This window comes from Aspergillus melleus (genome assembly GCF_016097325.1).
Source record: "Aspergillus melleus strain CBS 546.65 chromosome Unknown contig4, whole genome shotgun sequence".
Taxonomy (NCBI): domain Eukaryota; kingdom Fungi; phylum Ascomycota; class Eurotiomycetes; order Eurotiales; family Aspergillaceae; genus Aspergillus; species Aspergillus melleus.
The window spans coordinates 5,019,285-5,041,750 of record NW_025763373.1 but is presented as its reverse complement, the minus strand read 5'-3'; the positions used below and the strand labels follow the sequence as shown (position 1 = coordinate 5,041,750).

The 22,466-nt window shown below is 52.1% G+C and overlaps 13 protein-coding genes across 13 annotated transcripts; 4 read left to right on the top strand and 9 right to left on the bottom strand.

The window, feature by feature from the left end:
• Window positions 1–1,284: 1,284 nt before the first annotated feature.
• On the bottom strand, window positions 1,285–1,596 carry LDX57_008519 (uncharacterized protein; the record flags this gene model as incomplete). The annotated part of the gene is made up of 1 exon (XM_046090240.1): window positions 1,285–1,596. One exon carries the CDS (start codon window positions 1,594–1,596, stop codon window positions 1,285–1,287), a length of 312 nt encoding a protein of 103 aa, XP_045946213.1.
• A 68-nt stretch (window positions 1,597–1,664) lies between these two features.
• On the bottom strand, window positions 1,665–2,135 carry LDX57_008518 (uncharacterized protein; the record flags this gene model as incomplete). The annotated part of the gene is made up of 1 exon (XM_046090239.1): window positions 1,665–2,135. The coding sequence occupies one exon, from the start codon at window positions 2,133–2,135 to the stop codon at window positions 1,665–1,667; it is 471 nt and encodes a 156-aa protein (XP_045946212.1).
• Window positions 2,136–3,223: 1,088 nt separating this feature from the next.
• On the top strand, window positions 3,224–3,897 carry LDX57_008517 (uncharacterized protein; the record flags this gene model as incomplete). The annotated part of the gene is made up of 2 exons (XM_046090238.1): window positions 3,224–3,806; window positions 3,878–3,897. 2 exons carry the CDS (start codon window positions 3,224–3,226, stop codon window positions 3,895–3,897), a joined length of 603 nt encoding a protein of 200 aa, XP_045946211.1.
• Window positions 3,898–5,546: 1,649 nt separating this feature from the next.
• LDX57_008516 (HNH endonuclease family protein) lies at window positions 5,547–6,270 on the bottom strand (the record flags this gene model as incomplete). The annotated part of the gene is made up of 3 exons (XM_046090237.1): window positions 5,547–5,753; window positions 5,835–6,006; window positions 6,089–6,270. 3 exons carry the CDS (start codon window positions 6,268–6,270, stop codon window positions 5,547–5,549), a joined length of 561 nt encoding a protein of 186 aa, XP_045946210.1.
• Window positions 6,271–6,964: 694 nt separating this feature from the next.
• On the bottom strand, window positions 6,965–7,354 carry LDX57_008515 (uncharacterized protein; the record flags this gene model as incomplete). The annotated part of the gene is made up of 1 exon (XM_046090236.1): window positions 6,965–7,354. One exon carries the CDS (start codon window positions 7,352–7,354, stop codon window positions 6,965–6,967), a length of 390 nt encoding a protein of 129 aa, XP_045946209.1.
• Window positions 7,355–7,406: 52 nt separating this feature from the next.
• Window positions 7,407–7,850, bottom strand: LDX57_008514 (uncharacterized protein; the record flags this gene model as incomplete). Its single annotated transcript, XM_046090235.1, has 2 exons — window positions 7,407–7,709; window positions 7,773–7,850. 2 exons carry the CDS (start codon window positions 7,848–7,850, stop codon window positions 7,407–7,409), a joined length of 381 nt encoding a protein of 126 aa, XP_045946208.1.
• A 537-nt stretch (window positions 7,851–8,387) lies between these two features.
• Window positions 8,388–9,110, bottom strand: ASPF3 (peroxiredoxin family protein; the record flags this gene model as incomplete). The annotated part of the gene is made up of 4 exons (XM_046090234.1): window positions 8,388–8,423; window positions 8,495–8,632; window positions 8,717–8,880; window positions 8,951–9,110. 4 exons carry the CDS (start codon window positions 9,108–9,110, stop codon window positions 8,388–8,390), a joined length of 498 nt encoding a protein of 165 aa, XP_045946207.1.
• Window positions 9,111–9,445: 335 nt separating this feature from the next.
• LDX57_008512 (NADH:flavin oxidoreductase/NADH oxidase) lies at window positions 9,446–10,771 on the bottom strand (the record flags this gene model as incomplete). The annotated part of the gene is made up of 1 exon (XM_046090233.1): window positions 9,446–10,771. One exon carries the CDS (start codon window positions 10,769–10,771, stop codon window positions 9,446–9,448), a length of 1,326 nt encoding a protein of 441 aa, XP_045946206.1.
• A 2,093-nt stretch (window positions 10,772–12,864) lies between these two features.
• Window positions 12,865–13,766, bottom strand: LDX57_008511 (DUF1445 domain protein; the record flags this gene model as incomplete). The annotated part of the gene is made up of 2 exons (XM_046090232.1): window positions 12,865–12,993; window positions 13,077–13,766. The coding sequence occupies 2 exons, from the start codon at window positions 13,764–13,766 to the stop codon at window positions 12,865–12,867; spliced, it is 819 nt and encodes a 272-aa protein (XP_045946205.1).
• On the top strand, window positions 12,972–16,632 carry LDX57_008510 (uncharacterized protein). Its single transcript, XM_046090231.1, has 4 exons — window positions 12,972–14,660; window positions 14,715–15,138; window positions 15,195–15,597; window positions 15,657–16,632. The coding sequence occupies exons 1-4, from the start codon at window positions 14,459–14,461 to the stop codon at window positions 16,083–16,085; spliced, it is 1,458 nt and encodes a 485-aa protein (XP_045946204.1). The 5' UTR covers window positions 12,972–14,458; the 3' UTR covers window positions 16,086–16,632.
• Window positions 16,633–18,167: 1,535 nt separating this feature from the next.
• LDX57_008509 (uncharacterized protein) lies at window positions 18,168–18,531 on the top strand (the record flags this gene model as incomplete). The annotated part of the gene is made up of 2 exons (XM_046090230.1): window positions 18,168–18,175; window positions 18,237–18,531. 2 exons carry the CDS (start codon window positions 18,168–18,170, stop codon window positions 18,529–18,531), a joined length of 303 nt encoding a protein of 100 aa, XP_045946203.1.
• Window positions 18,532–18,933: 402 nt separating this feature from the next.
• Window positions 18,934–20,650, bottom strand: LDX57_008508 (uncharacterized protein; the record flags this gene model as incomplete). The annotated part of the gene is made up of 5 exons (XM_046090229.1): window positions 18,934–19,834; window positions 19,882–20,211; window positions 20,261–20,334; window positions 20,380–20,401; window positions 20,457–20,650. The coding sequence occupies 5 exons, from the start codon at window positions 20,648–20,650 to the stop codon at window positions 18,934–18,936; spliced, it is 1,521 nt and encodes a 506-aa protein (XP_045946202.1).
• Window positions 20,651–21,037: 387 nt separating this feature from the next.
• Window positions 21,038–22,092, top strand: LDX57_008507 (uncharacterized protein; the record flags this gene model as incomplete). The annotated part of the gene is made up of 2 exons (XM_046090228.1): window positions 21,038–21,093; window positions 21,690–22,092. 2 exons carry the CDS (start codon window positions 21,038–21,040, stop codon window positions 22,090–22,092), a joined length of 459 nt encoding a protein of 152 aa, XP_045946201.1.
• Window positions 22,093–22,466: the final 374 nt, after the last annotated feature.

Sequence of the window (22,466 nt, the reverse complement as noted above, 5' to 3'; positions counted from 1 at the left end):
TTGGTGACTGGAATTGACTTGCAGGATTTAGTTAGCTCGGAAGGTAGAGAGAGAGCCTTAAGTTGGAGGCTCCCCGGGGCAGTCGGGTGGGTCCCCTGCTCATGTGTTATTTACGCGGTGGACTGTGTGGCAAGATCGGCACAACTGTTGATTTGGATACTGATCTTGGAGAACGTTAAATCTTGCTTGTTGAGGAGATTGGAATTCCTGAGAGAAGAGGCCTTTTCCCCGTATCAAACATCCCCGAGCCCGATAGGCGCGGCATTCGGACGGCAGCTCTTAGCCCCCGACGGCGCACCACACTATGCAGGGGTTCGAAACGCGACGCCTTTCCGATTCTTTGTTGTCAGGCCATGTCCCAAATTAAATCCTCCGAGGACAAAGTGCGTGCCCGATGGCCTAGGTGTATGCGAAATTGCGATCGTATCCACAGTTCATTAATATTAGTCCATCGTGGACCTTTAAAGCATTGTGTTTTACTCCCAATTCCCAAATGCGTCGGCGAAAAATGAAACTAGACCAGGCGCTCCTCCACCATAATGGAGCTATACTTTGACTCACGATCGACAGTGGTAGGTCATTCCGAACCTCTTAAGCCGTGGCCAGGCCTTACAGTACCGTTATAGACGCCTGCCGTGGCGCAAAGGTAGAGCGTTACAAAGAAGGCCCTGCTTGCAAAAAAAGAGGTAGCGGCCCTCTTTGGCGCAACTAGGTCTGCGGGTTTGATTCCCGTGGCGGGCACCTATTCTATCCGGAGGCACGTAAGAAAGAAAGCCTAGGTAGGGTTATCTTATCCAGGATCAGAAAGTTGGACCTAAGGTATGATATATCTACTTTGGTTGGTGGGGGGGAACATAGTCTCTATATAATCTACTAAGTATGTCTTGTATAGATAGAATCCAGAAGCTAGCTTTGGGATTAACTCCTGTATAGTGGGTTATATCAATAAATAACTATGCTGGTTAGACAGGTACTGAATAAGGACTTTGGGCCTAGTAACGTAATAAATCAAGAAGATATGTAGGAGGTTGAAGTGGAATAATCACTTATCTCTTTGTGGAATTTCTACAGCGTACGGGCATAAACTTCGGCTTTAATTTGGCGAAGCGCCTGTGTGGCATGTCGTTCAAATATATAGGTTTTATCAGTTTCATAGAAGTTTTAATTCATTGCTTGATTGATGCCGTTTTAGGCCAACAGTATTAGCTATCCCGTGAGTTGTGTCCATCCTATCCCCTGGAACGACGATCTCCTCTAGCTGCCTGGAAGAAAAGTCATCCCGATTCAAGTTCCGAGCGGTGGCTTGTTTTCCTTCTTGGCCGACGGGTCGGATGGTGGGTTCGTCCCTGCTGGCTTGCCCGATGATGGTGATTTTCCGGCTTGCTCGGGCGCTTTCTCGGGCCCTTGATATGGCGGGCGCCGAATGTTGAACGCTGCGACGTAGGGACTGTCCTCGTCGATCGGGAGCGATGTTCTGCCGTTCGGGTCGGTGAATCCAAGGCCCGCAAGGTCAACCAGATAGAGCTTGTTGGTGCGCACGTCGTAATTCAGATAGCCGGGGTGTTGCTGGATCAGCTTGTAGCCATTCTGGCGCATTTTCCTGCGAGCATGAAACCGGAATATGTGAGCGACGTATACAATATCATGGCAGGGAGCATTCTAACTCACTCCAGGATGTGCGCAAGCTGCGTCCTTATGCTGGCCAGCTGGCGATCCGTGAGCTCCTCAAGGATCGCATCGAGGTTCTCGCCCGAGGCAGGTTTCATCACCAGGAAGTCAACATATCCACCAGGGAAGGCCATCCACTTCGGTTGAACACGGCTTAGATTGTCAACGTACTGTGGTCCGAGGCCGGCTTCACCCAGGAGCTTGGCAGCCTGGACTTCGTTGCAAAAGTGCTCCCAAGCGATCTTCATGATCTCCACGTTGTCATTACCGACAAACTCGAAGTCTTCCGGGTTCAGCTGATAGCGCATCTTTATCAAAGACCGAATGTTGCTTTCAATGTTTCTGGTCTTTACGAGGACATTGCGTTGGCCCATTCTTTGGTCCAGTACCTCGGTCAACTGCTCCTCGATCTTGAGCTTCCTCCCCTCAAGAGTGATGATGCGTCCTTCTAAACTGAAATTCCGCATGATTGATTGCCTGTATTTTTTGTATCGTGTGGCTTTCCCCTGCTATGAAGATTGGGGGAGGTGAGATTGGTGTCTGGCTTACAACGTCGTGGTTTGTAGGAAGGGAAGGCAAACCCCAACGTGAGTCACTGTCCTATCAGGATGACCACATCATTATTCAATGTTGACCACGAACCACTTCATTCACTACCAAATCCCATCGGCAATCTCCCGTTGGCATTCACAAAAGAGGATTAATGGATGACCGTCCGTTAGTGATGGAAAGGAATATTCTACGAACAGTAGTATAGTGGGTAGGACTTGTTAGATTAAAACAACTTCGGACGATTGATATTCCCTCTACGCTACAGACAGGGAATCGACTAGGCTGTGGTTTATCATGTTTGACAAGCTCAATAAAGAGCTCAAGATCCATTTAGATTCTCATGTTTGATTAATCGTAAACACGATTCAAAAGCCGTTTTATGTTGCCACATTATAAGAGTAGTTCTTCCCGGTTAGGGCTGCTCCTCACTTTCTTGTACCTGGACAGGATCCCTCCGCAAGCATCTCGCTATGTGCCTACCGATTATAAAGGGTATTGCAATTCTTATTACCTCCAAGTCTGGGCAGAAGTACGGATTACAAGCAATAATTGTCGATATGCTAGACAAGGCAGTCACTGGTCGACCTTAGTTATCTTGCTTGGTTCACCGCAAGTAGGCAATAGCCAGAGTACTCTTGTCTGGCCAAAGCAATGGAAACAGTGACTGCTAGGAAGATATGAATCATGTAGGTGGTACAGAGGACAAATCAAGGATGCATCATAAGACATTCAAGGTATTCAAAGCAGGTCTTCACTCCTTGACCTCCTTCCTTCTTCGTCCCAAGCATTCACCATGCGTAGCAGTACCTATGTAGTCCTAGCTTGCTAGTCTAATGGGGCCTTGACGGCCGTCATCCTTCTCACCCTTACACCTTTGTCTATCATCAGAAGGCATACAGCGAAGGTGGTCCCGGTTTCCCTCGTTTACTGAAGCCATCCTCTACCTATCAACATATTACCCAGTCTTCCTCACATACTTGCTGCACAACGCGTTCATACCAGCATGTCATCCCGAGTGCTGCTTCTAGAGCAACGCCAGCGCATCTGGTCCCCACTACCCGAGCTCATCAGCGATGAAGGGTTCCGGACTCTTCACCCTGAATCGTCGCAATTTTCTTTGACACCCGAGCAAGTCCAGGTCTGGGCGAACTTCGCCAAAGAGGTAAAGGAACTTGTTAACCCCTACTGTGGGGAATTCAAAATATTCGTCCCGGTGACTGTCCCAGAGGTATTCGGGGTCGCAAACGAACTGGGAGTACAGGGTCGTCTTGTGCACAACGCCCTCCACCAAGTTGGCGAATTGTCCAACATACTTAACCTCGGCATCCGCTTTGGGGACTCCCAATACGGAGTCAACAGGGCTCTTATCGAGGGCAGTGGACAGCAGAAGATTGGTGCGAAGAAAGAGAGCAAGCGGAAACGAGGCGAGGCGCAGAGGCTCGCTGCCGGGGACAAACTGGTGCCGGACCTGGTTGTGGCAGATGTCAAGACCCATGCTATTCGGGGCGTGGGTGAAGTTAAGACCTACTGGAAATTTGAACCGAAGAAGAACCAGACTTTGGAGGAATTCATCGCTGACAAGATCGGTGAGTCTGACCTCTGGTGTTTGCAGGGTTTTCCCATGTGCTAACTGTGGTCATGAATGCATATGGGGCAGCTGGCGCGGTATATGGATGACAGATACTGCAAATAGGGCTTTTTCAGCATCTATGAAAGGACGTGGTTCGTAAAGCGCATTGACAACGACCACTTCGCTCTATCCCCACCAATATACTACAAGGCGAAGCCCTCCGCTACCGAAGCCTCCCTGCGAGAATGCTTTTTCGCAACTGCCCTCAGAGCGGCAAATCTTGAGGATAGTCGGTACAACACCAAAGTTGGTCATCGTCTGGTAACGTTTGACACTTCCAGGATCATAACTTGGCCGCATTACTGATTTCTTTGAGCAGACGCGTCCCGGAATCCGCTCCAGATTGACGATCAGGTCCACTCGCAACACGAAAAGGATCGAGTGTTGAGACGTTCCGGGCCTCCCCACATGGCAAGGGATTGAGGGAGGATTAGGAATCTGGCAATCTTCCCGCCCATTTCTTGTTTCTTTTCTTGGTTTTTTGTTAGCAGCAGCTGGAAGTTATGAAGAAGCATGCGGTAATAGCAGAGGGAACCATCACTCATGTACACCCTTGGGTCATCTCAGGGACGGATGGGGCTGACATTACATCATTTGGCCGGTCAAGCAATTTAATTATCTTTTTCCACTTTAGCAGCCTACCCTGGCACCTCCTAAAGGACCAGAAGCAAAAAAGCCAAAACAAAAAACATACAACAGCCGGGATTCGCTGGTGGTCACCCACCCAACTACTAACCGGCCGGCGTGAGGCTTAAGTACGGCTGAGCGGACGGGAAGCCCTGTTCTCCTCACCCTGTGGTCGTATGTACTGAAGGAAAGTAAACAGTGGAACATATGGTGCTCATAAGGAATAAGAGTCAGATACATGTCCAAGTTCAAAGGTTTGATCGAACATTTACAAGGTTATTACGCAGAATTTATCGCGTAACCTAGGTGATATATCGAGTAAGACTAGACAGTATTGCTACAAGTACAGTAACATTCTAGGCATGGTATGAGTTGAAATTAGAGCAGAACTATACCAGAGTAATCGACATAGTACCATAAACAAACAGTAGACACGGCAAACTACAACAAAATTGCCAACTATGCTCAGTTCCTTGGCCGATTGCACCCTTCTTTGGCGCTTACAGCGCTATCATGCAGGACGCTAGATGCTAGGCAAAGACCTACTCCCACAACCATTGAATGCTCATGGTATCCAGGCCTTCAGCCTAAGGCACTGGACTATTACCAACGTCTTCATGGCTAATTTCCTCTCCATCACTCTCATGTTGTGACTGTCTTGTTGCAGAGGCCATGCCATGGAAGGTGACAGGAGAGCACAAGAATAACCCAGATGCTAGCCATCCTGGGGCCCTTATGTCTGTAGTATCTGGCTCTGCATGGGGAATCGTGTATTCCACTATCACGACCTCGGCAAAACTGAAGACATTATGTTTATGCTCAACTTGAGACAGGTTGTATCATTAACGAGCATAGTATAATAATGAAATTATTAGGATGGCGGCTTAGTCTAGTTCCCTACCCCAACTGGGAATCTAGCCCACGTGCTCTTTCCATCTCGAATCATGACTCGGGAATTAACACGTATCCAGCATTTCCACCAGCGCACTCTTCTCCGAACTGGTGATGGTCAAGTCATACACCGACTTGATCTTGACCCACATCTTGGCATAGGTGCAGTGGAACGATGCTATGCTGTATTAGCCACGCCATGGTTACCAAGACAAATGTAAGGGGGAAAGGAAAGAAAAGTCGTACTCGAGGAAGGCTTCCAGCTCTCGGGTCCCTTGTCACCCTTGGAGCGGTTCGAGCTGGCAGAGACAGGCAACAGCTGAGGGTTGGTCAAGTCATTGGCGAACGCTTGACGCTGGGAGGTAGTCCATTTGGATGCGCCGGACTGAGACGGTCACTATTAGCATTGACGTGTATATCTTCCTATGGGGCAGCCTTAACACAGTGGCAACAGGGAGTGACGTACCTTCCAAGCATTCGACAACGGCACGATATGATCGATATCCAAATCACTGGCATCAGTGAATGTCTCGCCATCGTAATCAGAAACCCAGGTTCCGCTGACGGCGGCACAAGAAGAGTCCTGCTCTACGTTTTTGCCGTCGCGTGCCAGAACGACCTCCCGGGTGTTGCAGTTACTACTGGATTGTCAACACCTGCTCATATCGAATGTCGTATTCGCATCGTGGCCAAAGAGAAAAGAGGGTGGAGAGAACGTACTTCCCCTGGCTGATCCAATGCGGGAAAAGGTCCCGGTCGTAGTCACTGCCCGACCCCTGCGCCGCGACGGTCAGCTTGGCCAATTCCGAGTTGGCGGTAGTGGTGGAGGGAATGCCTGGGGGAGTGGGCAGGGCTGAGACGAGAGGGAGGACCAGCAAGGCCGAAAGCAGAGCGTTGACCATGTTGACGACTCGTTATATTATAGAATATAGATCTATCGAGTAACTGCTAAGACTTGCACCCGCCCGGAAAAGCGGAGATGGACAGAAACAGAGAAAACCGCCTGCCTGTCCAACGTGAAGACCATGGCGACACAAGGCTGGTTTAAATAGCTAGTGACAGCAATCCCAAATTGCTTATTTCAGGCATAATCAAGCAGCGGGGTGTGACACCGACACGACCCCCTTGCATGTGCAGCCAGCACAGCTATCTCGGTGCTCCATGCATCGTGTCCGTCCTGCCGCGGTGGTCTTGGCCGGAGGTACAAGGCGCCCGGAATAAGGGGGAAATCAAGGCCAGTATTGGTGGAGAGAAGTTGCTATCAGGCCTATCTTCACGCGATGTACCCCTGGCGGCACATCCAAAGGTTAGTGGACAAGCGACGCCTCCACGCCGGGTCAGCACGGCAGTTGATTCGCGCAGAGGCCGCGGGGAATGCCGATCTTCGGGCTGTCTGAGTGTCAGATTAATCGCTATGCCACCGGAGTTGAAGATGCAGAGCGGAGACCGGCGGGCGTCCTTGCAGAGATTAACCACAACATGGGGGCAGTTGGGGTGCTGATTGGACGAGATTGATTAAACTAGAGGCTACGCTGGGCCACTCGAAGAGAGAAACTACTGGATTAACGAAAGCATACTGATTAAATGATGTTCAATTTACAGACCCAACGCCTGCAGAATGGCCTTGCCCACACCCGCCGCGCTGGCCGGGTTCTGCCCTGTGATCAGCGTCGCGCCGGTGCCCGCCGTCTGCGACACGACGACCTTCTCGCCCCAGGGTTCGTCGGCCTTGACAAAGCCTCCGCCCGTCACTCGCTTCAGCTCATCCTCCAGCATATAAGGCATGACAGGCGTCATGCCAGCCTGGTCCTCCTCCACATTCGAGAAGCCAGTCACGGTGGCGCCGGACAGCAAGGGGGTGCCGTCGGGGGTGACGGCGCGCACGAAGACGGTCGGACCGTGGCAGACGGCGGCGACGGGCTTCTTGGCCGCAGCGAAAGACTGGATCAGCCCCAGGGATGTGGCATCGTAGTGCAGGTCGTACATGGCTATGTGAGTTGAAGGTTAGCTCGTGCCAGATGGAATGAAATTGATTCGTTCATGGACAGCTCGGCATGGTGGGACGGTGACTGAATTGGTATACAAGAAAGGGGGAATGCTTACGGCCGTGACCTCCGACGTAGAAAATGGCGTCGAACTCGCCGACGCGGTCCTTAAAGTCGGACAGCTTCTCGGTCTTCTTCCACAGCGACTCCTGCTCCTTCAGGAACTTGGTCGAGACGGGGTCGTTCTCGAACATCTTGACGGAGCCGGGGTCCAGAGGGGCCTCGCCGCCGTTGGGGGAGGCGATCACCATGTCCACCTTGCCCTGCAGCTCGTCCCAGGGGTGGGCGAATTCGGGCTATTCATGCATCGCAATGGGTGAGAATGATTTTGGCAGATATTGACAGGAAACGGAACCTACCAGGAACCATCCGGTCGGGTGACCGTTGGCAGGGATCTTGTCCTGCGAGGTGAGAACGACAAGCACTTTGGGGGCCATCTTGTGATAATTCCTGGATCCTTTCAAGGGGGATGAAGACAACGTGCAGAATTGTAGCGTGCCGAAATGGAGGTGAGTGGGGAGAAAGGATTTATACGACGATCTGGTGGGGTAAAGAAAGAGGCACGAAGATGGATGACATCATCCATTCTGCGGTCGGAGACTTTCTCTTTTCGAGCAGAGAATATCGGAGGAACTCTTGAGTCTTGACTCTTGACTCTTGACTGATCCACAAGGTCCCTGAGGAAAACAGGGTCTCTGCTGACTCGGCGTTAGGACTTAGAACGTCTGGTGGAGGGGACACACCGTCGCTTCTCTCCACACAGCAACTGGAATTACTCTACGGACAAATCAACAAAAACACACAGCCGATCAGTGGAGTCCAGATCAAGTAATGCTTGGTAAGCTACCTCAGGCTCTAAGAACCAGATCGAAACAGTCGAACCCAGCAATTGTCTACCCCAGTCCATGTGTCGTAAATCCATTATCATCAGTCAGACCAGAAATCTATCGTGCATCGTCCGTCGCATCGATCATCTACAGGTTGGCCAGCACGGCATCGGCTCCAGACACCTACGGGAACCCCCCACGTTAGCAAATCCAATGCATTCAGCCCCGCCATATCCACGCGACGGACAACTCACCTTGACGCCCTTCTCGGTCTCGATCTTCGCGTAGGTCACCTTGCCGTGGTCCACCACAATGGCATAGCGACCGGTGCGGGGACCAGTGGACCAGCCAATGCTGCTGGAGAAGCGAGCGTCGGGGTCAGACAGGAAAAGCTGTCCCATTCATCAGTATCGGTCATCGTAAATTGAAATCCACCAAGGAGGCGGTCAAGTAAGTGACCCTGGAAAACAACGTACCAGATCGTCACCCTTCACCTCGTTCACCTTGCCCCAGGCACTCATGACGAAGGGGTCGTTGGACGCGATGACCGCCACCACGTCGACACCCTTCTCCTTCAGCTTGGCCAGGTTCTGGATGTAGCCGGGGACGTGGTTCTCGGAGCAGGTGGGAGTGAAGGCGCCTATCGATTGTCAGTATTAGCTATGAGATTATTGTAGGATTGACTGTAGAGGGAGAATTGAGAAACCTACCGGGCACAGAGAACAGCACGACCTTCTTGTCAGCCCACTCGGTCGAGGCGTTGTAGTTGATGGGGATCCCACAGGCCTTCGCGTCGGCCTTTTCCTCACTCCAGGGGATGTACTGGAAGACCACGTCGGCGGGGAAGGCGTCACCGGGCTTGAGAGACATGTTGAGAGAAGTGGGTGTGATGGAAGTGATGATGGGAAGTGGATGGGGGAGGTTGGAAGATGTAGAGGTGAGGGAGGAAAGAGTGAGAGAAGAAGATGAGAGGAGAGTGCGGGGTCGAAGGAAGGGGGGTGTGCAGTGACTGAGGCACCAACTATTAGTACTGCTCAGCAGTGAATAACGCGAGCATCGGTGGGTCGTTTGCATGTACGGAGGTTGGGAAACTTTCCCTTGGAGATCGGAGGTCTCCGGTAGATTCCCTTCAAATCCCATAGACTTCAAGGTAACTTCATATATATTCTATCATTAGGTATGTACATCCTCCGTCTACTGCATGTCTATCGGAATGCGCGTCCGTACTGCACTGGCACGGTAACCTCCACGCCCAGAGCCTTCGCCGTCTTGATCACCCATTCGGGCTCACGAAGGAACTGTCGCGCCAGCAGAACGGCGTCTGCGCGAGGCTCCGGACCCGACACGATCTCCTCCGTCCCCTGCGCCTCGGCTCCTTGCACGATGTCCCGCGCCTGCTCAGCCTCGGTGACGAATCCCACGCTGCCCACGAGCGTCGACGCGCCGGCCGCCCGGATCGCCTTGCGCAGGTGTGCCGCCAAGTCGATGTGGTAGTTGGTGTGGATGTTGATCTTCTGGTCCTGGTGGTTACCCGCAGAACTCACGTCCAGCAGATCCACACCCAGCTCGGGCAGCAACGCCGCCAGACGAACCGAGCTCTCCAGATCCCACGACCCGGTCTTCGCGGCGACGGGCTGCTCCTCCAGCCACTCGGTCGCACTGAGGCGCAAGAAAAGCGGCATGCCTGTGGGAATGACCTCACGGATGGCGACGGCTACCTCCCGGAGCAAACGAGTCCGATTCTCGAACGAGCCGCCGTATTCATCCGAGCGCGTGTTGGTCACGGGACTCAGGAACTGGTGGATGAGGTATCCATGAGCGCCGTGGATCTCAATGACATCGACGCCGGCCTGGACGGCCGTCCTAGCGCTGTCGGCAAAGGCACGCACCACCTCCTTGACCTCCTCCGTGGTGAGCCCGCGAGGAGCCCAGTACATATCGCTATCCGTGCTCCAGGCATGTTCGGTGCCGCCCGAGGGCCCCACGACGTTGTCCGGCCACCCGCCCACACTTTCGTCGGCCTTCAGGGCCATTTTACCGGCTGCCGCGGCGACCCACGGCGGGGAGGTGCTCGCCTTGCGACCGGCGTGCGCCAATTGCACCCCGATCTTAGCGCCCTGGCTATGGGAGAATTCCACGACGCGTTTGAGGCCGTGGAACTGTGGCGAGTCGACCCCCTGCCAGAGTCCGACATCGTACGGGGAGATGCGACCGTTCGGTTGGACGGCGGTGGCTTCGACGAGGATCAGCCCCGCGCCTTTGAGGGCGAAATGGCCCAGGTGGGCAATGTGGAAGTCCGTGGGGGCACCAACGGAGGGCGAGGAGGGGTCGTTGTCGGCGGAGTACATGCACATGGGCGATACGATGATGCGATTCTTGAGCTTCAGGTCACGGATTTGCAGCGGGCGGAAGAGCGTGGGAGTCCTGGGGTCGTCGGGGTGCAGAGCGGCGCCGACATTGTTGGCGGGCGTGAAGAAGGGAGTCGCGCCGGACTTCACGACGGGGGGTGTGCGAAAGGCGGTCGATCCCATGATGACGGAAGGAATTGGTAAAGGGAAGTGTCGTAAGAAAAGGCCATGTTGGCTGGGAACATGAGGATATTTATAAAGTGGGTGGTGCGATGGTTGTCGGAGTTCAAGTTGGAGATGGCAGGAAATCGTCAGGAAATGCGCGTTGCTGACAAATTGGCCTTCGGGGACATTTGGAGTTTCCTTCTTTTCTTTTCTTTTCTCTCCGACTTGCACCTTCTTTCATCTTCCTTTGGTCTTGCAGATGTTGCATACATCGATGCCCGAGCTATCTCTCTCCTAGTCGAATCATGCCCTCCTGCTCACTCCAGACCGATCAGTTGTGTTGAAAATGTCTCGCAATGTCGAATATCCCACCTCTACGGTGTCGTATCTTCGTGTCCAGAGCTGGCGTGATCAAAGGTGGGGGGATAAGCCCCTCACTACGGTGTAGTCTGCCATGGTTCTCGGACTTGGACTTGGACTTGGACTTGGAATCGCATCATTTGCCCGGCCTAGTGGAATCACTAGAAGCCTTCAGTCTCACCCGTAAGCCGCCGCAATATATATCCTCGTTGCTTGTCGGGCACCCGACGCCACGTCCGGGATATTTCTGGAAACAAAGTGCCTGTCTCTTTTCATGCCGATTATCCGTAAGTATTTATATCTATGCGAGAATTCTAGATGCCGACATCCGGATCTATCTCATTGAAGACACTGAACTGATTATTCACCTAACATTGAAGAAGGCTTCCACCATTACCGCGCCTAGGCTCCAAACATCCATACTAGGGCTGGTATGACAGGGTGCCCCTATAAGGGTCTCGAGGAGTTGGAAATTGAGTGGCCGAACCGTTTGAGTGTAATGGCGATTGGCCCAGCTACCTGCGCCCCCCAACCTCGTAGAGCTATCTCGAACCCCAAAGGACGTGTGCCCCGAACGTAACGTCCTCTTAGAGGTTGGCACGGAATTGTAGCCGGATCGGTTGATCTGTCGAACGCCCTTGGGTCAGCCGTGTTGTTGGGTAGATAGATATCCGAGATGACTGATTGATCCTCGATCTTCACGAAAGTATTATCCGGTCTGAGATCTGTGGTAAATGAGTGCCAGCTGCACCGTCCGCTCCGCTGGGCACTTACCGGCGTGCACCCAAGTCATGAGCATACCATAACGCTGTAAGAAGTCTCATCGTGAAGAGTCGCATGTCAACATTGCGCAGTCTACGGCCAGGGAACCACTCCATGAATGTAGCCAACGTTTCGCCCATAACATCAAATACGAGGCATACATGCAGTCCATGAGGACCGTGGTGTTCAAACGAGTCCGTGAGTTGGGAGATGTGGCTGTAGCCAACATGCGCTCGATTCGCATCGTGCAGTCGTTTGAGAGCGTTCAGCGCAGAAATGCCACGAGCTACCACACAGCAGTCGGCCGTTAAGATCTTCAGTGCTCGGAAGTGGTAAGTTCTAGAGGATGCCATTAGCGCGCTATTCCAGGAAGCTAATTGCCAGGGGTATTCCGTAGCGGGATAAGAACCATGTACGCCCTGCCCGATCTTCCCAAGAACCGCGTACTTTCCCTTGAAAACATCCCCAAGTTGAACAGGGAGCAGGCCACTGGGGCCATATTGCACATGATCCTATGTGGCCATACTAGCAGAAAACCTGAGGTTCGGGTTGGGTGGTTGAACTCGATAGCAGGGTTGATACCGACTTGCCTGCCGTCGTTTTAAAGTCAAATGCAACAGACGAGAGGTTCCGCCTGATTCAGAGGAAAGCGGCAGTGCGGATTTCCATGAGGTCCAGCCACGCGGCCTGAACCTGTAGCTTTCACCCATAACGGCAGCCCAGACGGGGGTATAGAGCGTTTGACGCCCGTTCTCTATTGGCGTTTGATGCTGTTAGTGCTTGCAGGTTCATCGACCAGCCATCGAGCAAAGCAAGCATGAAGTGCTTTCCATTACGGGATATGATAGCATTCGTTAAGGCAATGACCTAATAGTAGTACGGACTCAGTTTGCTCGTTAGCATATTATGGTACTTTGTTCACAATTAACACTGTTCGTCTGCAAACTCCGGAAAGCCAAAGCCAGTAATGTCAGCAGCGCAGCCTCCCTTCACAATCTTTGCAGATCATCTGATGTCAAATCAGTCACAAGCATATGTCCAGGCTCGTGAGCGAAGACCAGATCTTCGATCTTGTCCCCAGCAGATTCCACCGCCATCTGCGGAGTCACTCCGCAAGCCTATCCCGGTCCATTAGCAATCAATCCGCTCTGCAGACAAAATGGCAGCATGGAGGAAACAGAAAGAAATGGATGACTCTTACCCAGAATACTGGAACCTCCCCGTCCTCAAAATTTTGCGGCTCGCCAAAATCCGGCACACTGATATCGCGAATTCCCAACTTCTCCACGGCCTCCCATCCCCAGGCCACAGGCTCTCCATGCGTCGCAAGATACGGCCTAGTTACATCCCTGACAGCCTCAATATCCTCTTCACGGTACGGTCTCATGGACACGATACACGATCCACCCGCGAAGATTCCCGCCGGCAAAAGGGGAATATTACTTCTATACATGGCTACGATTCGGCCTGTCTTCTGATGTCTCGGCTGCAGACCAGCCGACGCGAGAGCGTCCTCGAACGAGAACGAGCAGCCGATTAGGAAGCCGACGTAGTCATCGCGCCAGATATCGAGCAAGTCGGTGCGGGTGGCGAGGTACTTGCCGTGCTGATAGACGCGGTACTTGGGAAAGTCGGTCCGGATATCGAAGTCAGGGGTTTGGATACACGAGGGCGGTTGAATAAGGTGTGGGTTCCCTGGAGTAGTGGTGTGACCGAGGAGAGGGCAGGGGACGGGATTGCGACGACACAGGTCGTGGAAGTCGCGGGCATGTTTGGACGGGAGGATTAATAGGTTTGCTTGCAAATAGCCCGGCGCGATACCGGATGTATTCGTGATGAGGTTGTTTCGGCTGAGAATGCGGGCTTGATGAGACGGCGATGGTGAAGACATTGTAGCTGTTGGGGCTGTCTTGCGATTTAGGCCTTCGAAAATGGTCGTGACTTGCAAGTCTGAGGTTATCTTGACATGTTGAATATGTCAATTGACTGCCTCATTTCTATCTGCAACCCTTATCTTCTCCTCGCGATGATCCCAGTGTCTCCTCTCAATTCCGTGCCCCATATCCACATCGGTCCGATATCTGGGGGACGTCGGGGACACATTCCGCCAACGATAACTCAGGATCGACAGTCATTGGAGAATCGTGCACACCCTAGCAAACCCTAGACTAGTCTGAAGGTGCACAAATCCCCCTCTTTGGGGCTTATCATCACCTCGTCGGGCCGAAGGGAGGCCCACCTGTGGAGCACGTCCGAGATACACGGCGTGATTGGCACACGCAGTTTCTATTACCCAAGAAGATACCCCGATAACACGGGGAAAGCTGCTGGTATGGGGTATGATAGACATGCGGGCAGGGGATTGTCGTATCATGGTATGGCTGTGAGATAATACCCGTGGGTGGCTTTAGGGTTGAGGGTTTTTAATGTTTGCCGCGTGGGATGGGTTTTGCTCATCCCTTCATTCTCACCGGACCGTGGGGATTGGCAGAACGAAGCTGTCAATTAAAGTCTCCATCGTGAATTGTCCTTAGCAACAGCTCATTTCACAGTTTCTATCAAGCGAACACCAACATTGGTGCGATGTCGCTGAACAAAGATATCCCCCTAGAGAGCAAGCCGCCCCAAGATAAGCCCTCGCTCGACGAGGCCGGTTTTGGCGATGTTGAGGACATTGTGCTGGACCCGAAGAAGGAGAGCAAGCTGCTCCTGAAGCTAGATTTGGCCTTTGTGCCCATCATCATGCTCACGTACCTGTCCTGCTTTCTGGATCGAACGAACATCGGTAAGGTCATCCTCATCGACCCCTTACAGCCATGTTACTGAATCACTATCGCAGGCAATGTCAAAGTGGCCGGCATGCCCGAAGCGATCGGTGCCTCGGAGAGTCAATTCTCCACCGCCGTATCGATCTTCTACGTCACTTACGTTCTGCTCGAGGCGCCGTGGGCCGTACTGATGAAGAAGCTCACGCCGCGCAATATCCTCACGGGTCTGTGCATCGTCTGGTCCATCGCAACCGTCTTCACGGGCTTCGTGGAGAATGTGGGCGCGCTTTACGCCACAAGGCTTATCCTGGGAGCCTGCGAAGCCGGACTCTTCCCCTGTCTGAACCTGTACTTGACGATGGTGTATCGTCGCGAGGAGCAGGCAAAGCGAGTTTCGTATCTGATGAGCTGCGCTGCGATCTCAGGAGCCGTGGGAGGACTCCTGGCATATGGTCTACTCCATATGGACGGACTCGGAGGCAAAGCCGGCTGGCGGTATGTCTACTCAACCCCCTCGCACGAGACATCGCACGCTAACACAAGTCCAACAGATGGGTCTACATAATCGAAGGCCTCTTCAGCATCATCTGCGCATTTCTGATCTGGTTCGGCCTCCCCAACGACCCCGCAAACGCCTACTTCCTCACCGACGAGGAGAAATGGATGATGCGTGTGCGCAACGAACAACGTCGCAAATACATGGGCAGCGAGGAGTTCAGCTGGGAGGAAATGCGCCTCGCCGTGCGCGATCCGAAACTGATGTTCAGCGCCGTCACACAATTCTGCCAGGATATCTTGCTGTACGGATTCAGCACGTTCCTGCCGACGATTCTGCAGAGTATCGGGTACAATTCGCTCATGAGCAATGTGCTCACGGTACCGGTGTATATGTGGGCGGCTATCGTGTTTATTGCGGTCGCCTTCTGCGCCGATCGGTATTCGAAGTTCTCCGTGGTATGCTCTTCATTCCTGCTATCCTGCCTTTTAGTGGAAATAGTGCTCACACCGTATAGTTCATGCTTGTAACCAACGTCTTCGGCATAGCCGGCTACATCATTCTCCTCTCCGTCTCGAACAACTCTGTGAAATACTTCGCCACCTACCTCTGCGGAATCGCCACGTACACAGGGGTCGGACTGAACGTCGCCTGGCTGAACGTCAACGTGGCGCCGCAATACCGCCGCGCGCTCGCGGTCGGACTCCAGCAAACGCTCGGGAACTGCGCCGGCATAGTCGCTGGCCAAGTCTACCGGGAGTCGCCGTACGTGCTCGGGAATGCATTTTCTTTAGGAGCGTTAGCGGTCGCACAGGGCCTTATTGTCGTGCATGCGTGGTATCTTCGGAGGGAAGATCGGGAGAAAGAGAGGATTCTAGAGGGTAAGGAAGATACGAGGCGAGTGAAGACGGGAGATGCGGAGCTGGACTTTAGGTACCGTTACTAGGTTTAATCTAAATGTACATAACTACCCCTCCGTGAAGTTAATGCACCTGGAGTGCCGTGAAGAAAGGTGGATTTAGGGTTGCATGGGAGTGGAGGTGGGTATTTCGATATGACGACATGACTTCACCGCGGGAGCGTAGGTATATCTACAGTTCCTGTTGCCAATCCACCCGATCAATGAGACCGTACTATCTCTCAGTTCTTCCAATTAATTAGCCATTGAAACTTGTGCTTTTTTTTTCAAACAGTTTCCTCCTCATTTTTATACTCTCTCATTACCTCGAAACCCCTCCACGACCGACCACGAAATCCAACCCTTTATCAGCAGACCACCCACAAGATGGGACTGTGTTTCAGCTTCCTCCGCCGTCGCATGAACTCAGGCCAAGGGATGGGAATGAACTCCGGTCCAGGCCATCGACCCCATCCCCAGGGCGGCGGCGGATACGGTCTCAGCTCGTTTATCAGTGGCGGCGGGCAACAACATCACTCCGGAATGGGGGGCCTGGGAGGCATGAACGGGATGGGAGGCCGACAACATCATAGTGGTATGGGTATGGGAATGGGTGGACCGCCAGGAGGCGGATTCGGCGGACATCACGGCGGTGGGGGAGAAGGAGGGTTCGGTGGTCACCATGGAGGCCATGGAGGAGGCTTTGGGCGACCAGGGGGCGGCGGGTTTGGTGGACCTCCTGGAGGGGGAGGAGGAGGAGGTTTCGGGGGGCATTATGGAGGCGGCGGCGGTGGTGGATTTGGAGGGCCAGGGGGAGGGCGATGGTGATATTGAGATGTGCTTTCAAGTACCAGAATCACGGCGTGGATGCAAGGGAGGCCTCCAGACTTCGAACCTTGGATGTCGCAGTGTGCTTGGTCAATCTTTCAAGCCTCTTTCTATTTTGTCACAATTGCTCGCTGCCATTTCTAGGATCATTTCCTTTCATAGAGTTACAATCAATCTCCCCAATCTGAATACGTTAACTCTATTTCTTTCGGGCCTCCTAAGCAAAGCATGGGTGATTCGCCAACCATATTCAAGGGTCTTCAGCACCCATGGCTGGCTCTGATCCTCTAATGAGCTTGTCAAACAAGGCAGTATCAGTTTCCTGTAACGTCCAATCGTCAACATCAAATAGGACTGGATATCCGGCCTCCAGGGCGCCCTGTTCGAAAGGTTCGTTTTCATGGAGCAGCGCAGTCGGAGGGGGTTCTCGCGACTGTTCTTACATTCGATTCGCTCCATTCGGTCCATTGGGCCACAGCTTTCCAAGAATGTTTGCGTGGCAAAGGGGCTCTCAGAAGAGGCCTGTGGTAAGCCCAGCACCAAAGAAAGGTACCGGTAGGAAATAACCAAGCGAAACCACATACATTGCGGTTCAATTCGTTCTCGAGTCCCATTGTCCAATATCTTTATCAGAGATGACCGTCCCAAACGAAGGCCCATCATCTCTGCGATCGTCATGGCCCGACGATTCAACAACCACGCGCGGCGCAGGTTTTCCGCGTTGTTGTGATACATTCTTTCAATCATGATGCGTTCAATACCCTCGAGAGAACCGATCAGGTCATCGTTGCTTATCACCAACCTACTTGCTGCTTCAATCACTCGAGACATTGTTTGATCGACTCCCGACTCGAGTTTACCGAGATCTTGCGCAGTTCCTGGTGGAAGGCCTTGCAGGAAGCTCCCTAGCAGCAGAAGCTTTCGGGCGATTAATACCGGATGGATTCCGGACCCGGAAGCTGCAGCATGTCGTTTGGTGCCTCTAGGCCTTTGAATGAGATGGTAGTGTATGGCATGCAGGCTATTCCGTGGAGTAGTATAGATGTCTGGACAGAAATGGTCTTTATGATATTGAGGTCCCGCTGACTGAGCCAGGACGCCGTGAGAGCATTGTATAAGCGGCTATCGCTGTAGGTGTGAAACGCTTCGCGCCCAGTGAATATGGAAGGCATTTTATCGCCCATGTTCAAGATCGCTCCTGGCTACAAATGACGAGTTTATCTTGCAGCGCAGATACGGTCGATATGCCTTGGTGGGCTGGGAAAGAGAGTATCAGAAGCTATTTGAGGAAGGTCAACCAGAATGCCAAAGTACTCTACTTGCCAGTTCATAAACCCACACACACATTTCCACTCATCTAATAGCATTCAGGATCCTCGATCATACTATCTTCCAGCCTGGTCTGTTCCTGGACTACCTCGCGTCACCCTACAAAACCGCGAAGCATGTTGGTCCACTTGACACCGTGTTTGACTTTAAGAACTGTCGGGCTATTTTAGTCGATGGCCACGAAAATGCGATAATTACTTTGACCACGGTCGCTGACCTCGCTGCTGTCATTGCCCGAGCAGTGGACTATGAAGGCGAGTCGCCTGAGACTGGAGGAATCAGAGGCAATAGAGTCGCGGTCGGTGGCATTGTCAAGATTGGGGGCTATTCGAGGTAATCGGGTATGGAAGAAACGAGAAGCCAGGAAGCTAACTCAGGCTACAGGGCGCCCGTTTGCAGTTGAAAATGCCAGAACCGCTCGAGGATGGGGTTTTGAATACCTCATGGCGACTGAAGAAGAAACATGGTGCTGTTTCCGACGAACAGGCCGCTGAGCGGAATGCTGCTCAGTAGTGTCAAAGGCGCTTGGAACGTTTTGAACGATTTCAATCGCTTGTTGCCCCAATATCAGTATGTCAGGATACAGGACTTTCTCGCAAGAATTTGGAAGGGGGAGCCATAGCCTAGTAAAGCACCAAAAGACGATATAGATATGGTACTGCGGGCATTTATGCTTCCTTACATTCTATTCCTGCGCATTAGACGACAATCCGAGCACCTCCCAAAAACCATTATTATCCTACGCCGCTGAACCCTCCTTCCCCAAGTCTTCTTCCAGCTCCAGACTGTACTTAGCGAACGGGCTTCTCGCCCTGATCCTCTCCCCGTAAATAATAAACAACACCGGCACAACGACAAACGCCGTTCCCAGGGCTGCGATAACTGACGCTGCAGCATTATAGCCCAGTCCTTCGAACATTTGCTTCGTGAAAAGTGGAAATACACCCGACAAGAGCGCCCTCACAAATTGCACCGCGGCCGTCGCACTAGCCGAGTAGCTCAGGTAACTATCAGCCAAGTAGACATACAACACCGTATCAAACTCATTCAACGCGAATCCCACCAGCACGAGCGAGGCAGTCGGTACCATCCAGTGTACCGCTACTTTCGGCGGAATCGTCCATGCAAACCACCATAGTCCGACGGCAAAGACTGGAGCTCCAATGGCGAGACCGGTGAGCTTGCTTTCGGGTTTGATAGGCAGGTTCTGCCGACGGAGCGAGGCGAAAAGGCGATAGTCAATCAGTCGACAGGGAATGCTAAACCAGAAGCCAACTGCCAGTCCGAGAAATGGCAGACTGGCTTGGGAGTCGCTGAAGTCGAGGGCCGTGTAGACGAGTTGGAGGGCCTCGGTGAAGAGGTAGAGGAGGGCAAAAGAGAAGCCGTTCATGAGTGCCGTGAAGATGACGAGAGGCTCAGTGAAAAGCAGCTGTACGGGTCGGAAGAGCGCAGTACGTACGAATGTGTGCATATCGGGGAAATGGTCGTGGTTGAGGGCTTCTAGACTATGGTCGCCAGTCTTTTGGCGGAGGTGGTTTACCTCCTTAATCAGGATCTGGGACGGGCGGGACTCGCGAATGAAGCAGAAGAGAACCGTAATGATGGCAAGAGCGATGGCATATATATAAAACAGCCATCTCCTACTTGTCGTCAGTGAGGTTACCGAAGATGGAGCAAGTGGGCGTACCAAGAAAGAGCTGTGGTGATGTGCGATCCGATTATCGGTCCCATTGACAGACCAATGTTCGATGCCACCGTCCAGAAGAGAAGTACCCATGTGCGAGGCCATGAAGAAAACATATCTTCAACACTTCCACAGCCAACAGTGTATGGGATGGCCGATAGAAGGCCACCAAAGAACCGGCCCACGATGGTTCCCGCCAGAGAATCCACGACTCCCACAATGACGCAACATATTGCGCTCAAAGCGCTGCTAAGAATGTATAGTTTCTTGCGGCCGAATGACTCGGACCACGGTGGAAATATGATCGTCCCAAGAACTTGACCGAGGAGGAATCTAATGGCAATCAGTGACTGCGTGCGAGAGAGAATTAGGGTTGACGTACATCGTCACAAAACAGAAAACTGAGAGTTCCCGTCCAATCCCATAGTCATCTTTGGCTTGAGCAGCTGCTGACGCCTGATACAGTCAGACATGTCATATCAGTCGATTAGTGGCACTCACACCAGCAGAGCTTGTCGTAGTTCTAAAGCAGCAACATTAGCGCCTCAAACAGTGGTAATCTCGGTCAGTGGTCATACACGAAGAAATCTAAGAATAAGATCAAGGATGTATCATAAAGCTTGCGGGCGGTGCCCCAAGTTCGAGGGTGCTTTTTGTTATCACGCCCCCAGCAGACATATCGTCCATCGACGGTGAAATCTAGGCCATGCTCGAACACGCAGTCGTGAGCAGATGGACGGGCCGTCGATTCCAAAGCCCGTGGTTTCATCATGGCTGTAGTAAAGATTTTCTCACAGGATCTAGTGAATCCGAGCCTTTTTTAGGCATCTCTCGAGTGTACCAGAACAGCTCCCCTCGCTGATGACAACATCTCAGCCGATGGCAATCAAAACTAGTTACGTGATAATTGCCCTAGTCCCTTGCAGTTATTACCTGCATTAAAATCCTGCTTGCAAGGTCTTTACATTTGAGAAGTTTGAGAAAGACCGAAGCTTTCGCATGACGCGTTCTAAAATGTGCTCTTCACAACCAAGGCTATTCCATCTTTCTTTCTCATGTGGGCCACTGTATCAAGGGTCGAAAGCTTGTATTGTACAGTTCCCAACGCGGCTGTTCAATAAATGATCTGCATGAGGTCAATAATATGATGCAAGGAAAGATGTCGCTTTTCTGCTCCGAAACGAGCGGTGACTCCTTCGGAATGAAGATCCTCATGTGAGCACTTCTAATGTCTCCGGCAGTGCTGATCAGTAATTTCCTTGGAGAACTGGTGCAGCTCATTTGAGTGTGTGCCTCTATTACTTCTGGCTCTTTGTCATGTTTTTAGTTCTAGCATAAAGTGTGTTGGCATAAGTCGACCGGAACTATATCCACGATCTCATTGCATGATTGTATGACTGCATCCCGTAGACTTGAAAACACACTCGGATTAAACGTTGACATTTAGATTTTATTTCCTTTGTTTCCGTGTTTCGTTGATACATCGAATATGATTTCAGGATAAAAGGGTGCCTGAGGTGTCAACTGCCAGGCATCTCCCAGGCAACCTTCCCCGCTACCACTAACTACAGAGTAGTGGCCCATGTCTCGCGTACGGAGACAATTCCACATCTTCAACTCTTTTGGGAATGATTTTACCCACTATCAATCGCTATCGCCAGCCATCCTCTCTACGTAGTCTTCATCTCTCCAAAAAAGCTCGCTCCTTGAGTCAGTAGTACATGAGCACCCTTGATCTGTCCGTCATTAACATAACAACTTACTCTAGGTCTAATATCTAACCCAGAGTTGTTCTCTTATACCCGCGGTAGGTATCTTTACAACCAAGACGTTCGACTACGTGAGCGCTATAACAAGTTCAACCCGGTCGCCCTTGTGCGAGAAGCTGAAAAGCACATCGGTCACGACCAGGCGAAGTGCCTTACGAAGCTTGCCGAAGGAGGATTCAATCGGGTTTTCCTTCTAAGGATGGAGGATGGCTTTGAAGCTATTGTCAAGATTCCATATCACATCCCTGGACCGAAGCATTTTGCGACCGCCAGTGAGGCCGCCACTCTCCATTGCCTGCGCTGCAACGGCATCCCTGTGCCCGAGGTGTATGGATACTCGTCGGAGAGCAATCCTGCTGGTGTGGAATATATCGCTATGGAAAAGGCACCGGGTGTCGGTCTAGAGCGTAGATGGTCAAGTATGAGCAAACGCGAGCGACACTAGCTCGCTTCCAGTTTTGTTGACATCGAAAAATGACTTTTCGAACTTCCGTTCGGATCTGCCGGGAGTCTTTATTTCAAGAGAGATGTTCCTCCGAAGCTTCAGGCAACATTGTATAGTAATAGCCTTGAAAGCGACGGAGTGCATAAACCGCTTTGCATTGGACCTACTGTAGATTATATGTTCTAATGTGACAAACGAGCTGACCTTGACGTTTACCGTGGACCATATAAGTTTCTCCTGATGCTAACCTTTGTGCGGTCTAACTAATTATCACAGGGAAAGGCCCCAACGACTATCTTGCGTCTATTGCGGAGAAGGGGATCAAATAGACTCGGCAGTACTGATGATTTGTAGAGCTGAAGTTTTCACACAAT

Coding starts and splice junctions, on each gene's coding strand:
- LDX57_008510 (XM_046090231.1), top strand. CDS start 14,459: ATGTCGCTGAACAAAGATATCCCCCTAGAGAGCAAGCCGCCCCAAGAT. Junction 15,139..15,194: donor GGAGGCAAAGCCGGCTGGCG/GTATGTCTACTC, acceptor CAAGTCCAACAG/ATGGGTCTACATAATCGAAG. Junction 15,598..15,656: donor GGTATTCGAAGTTCTCCGTG/GTATGCTCTTCA, acceptor CACACCGTATAG/TTCATGCTTGTAACCAACGT.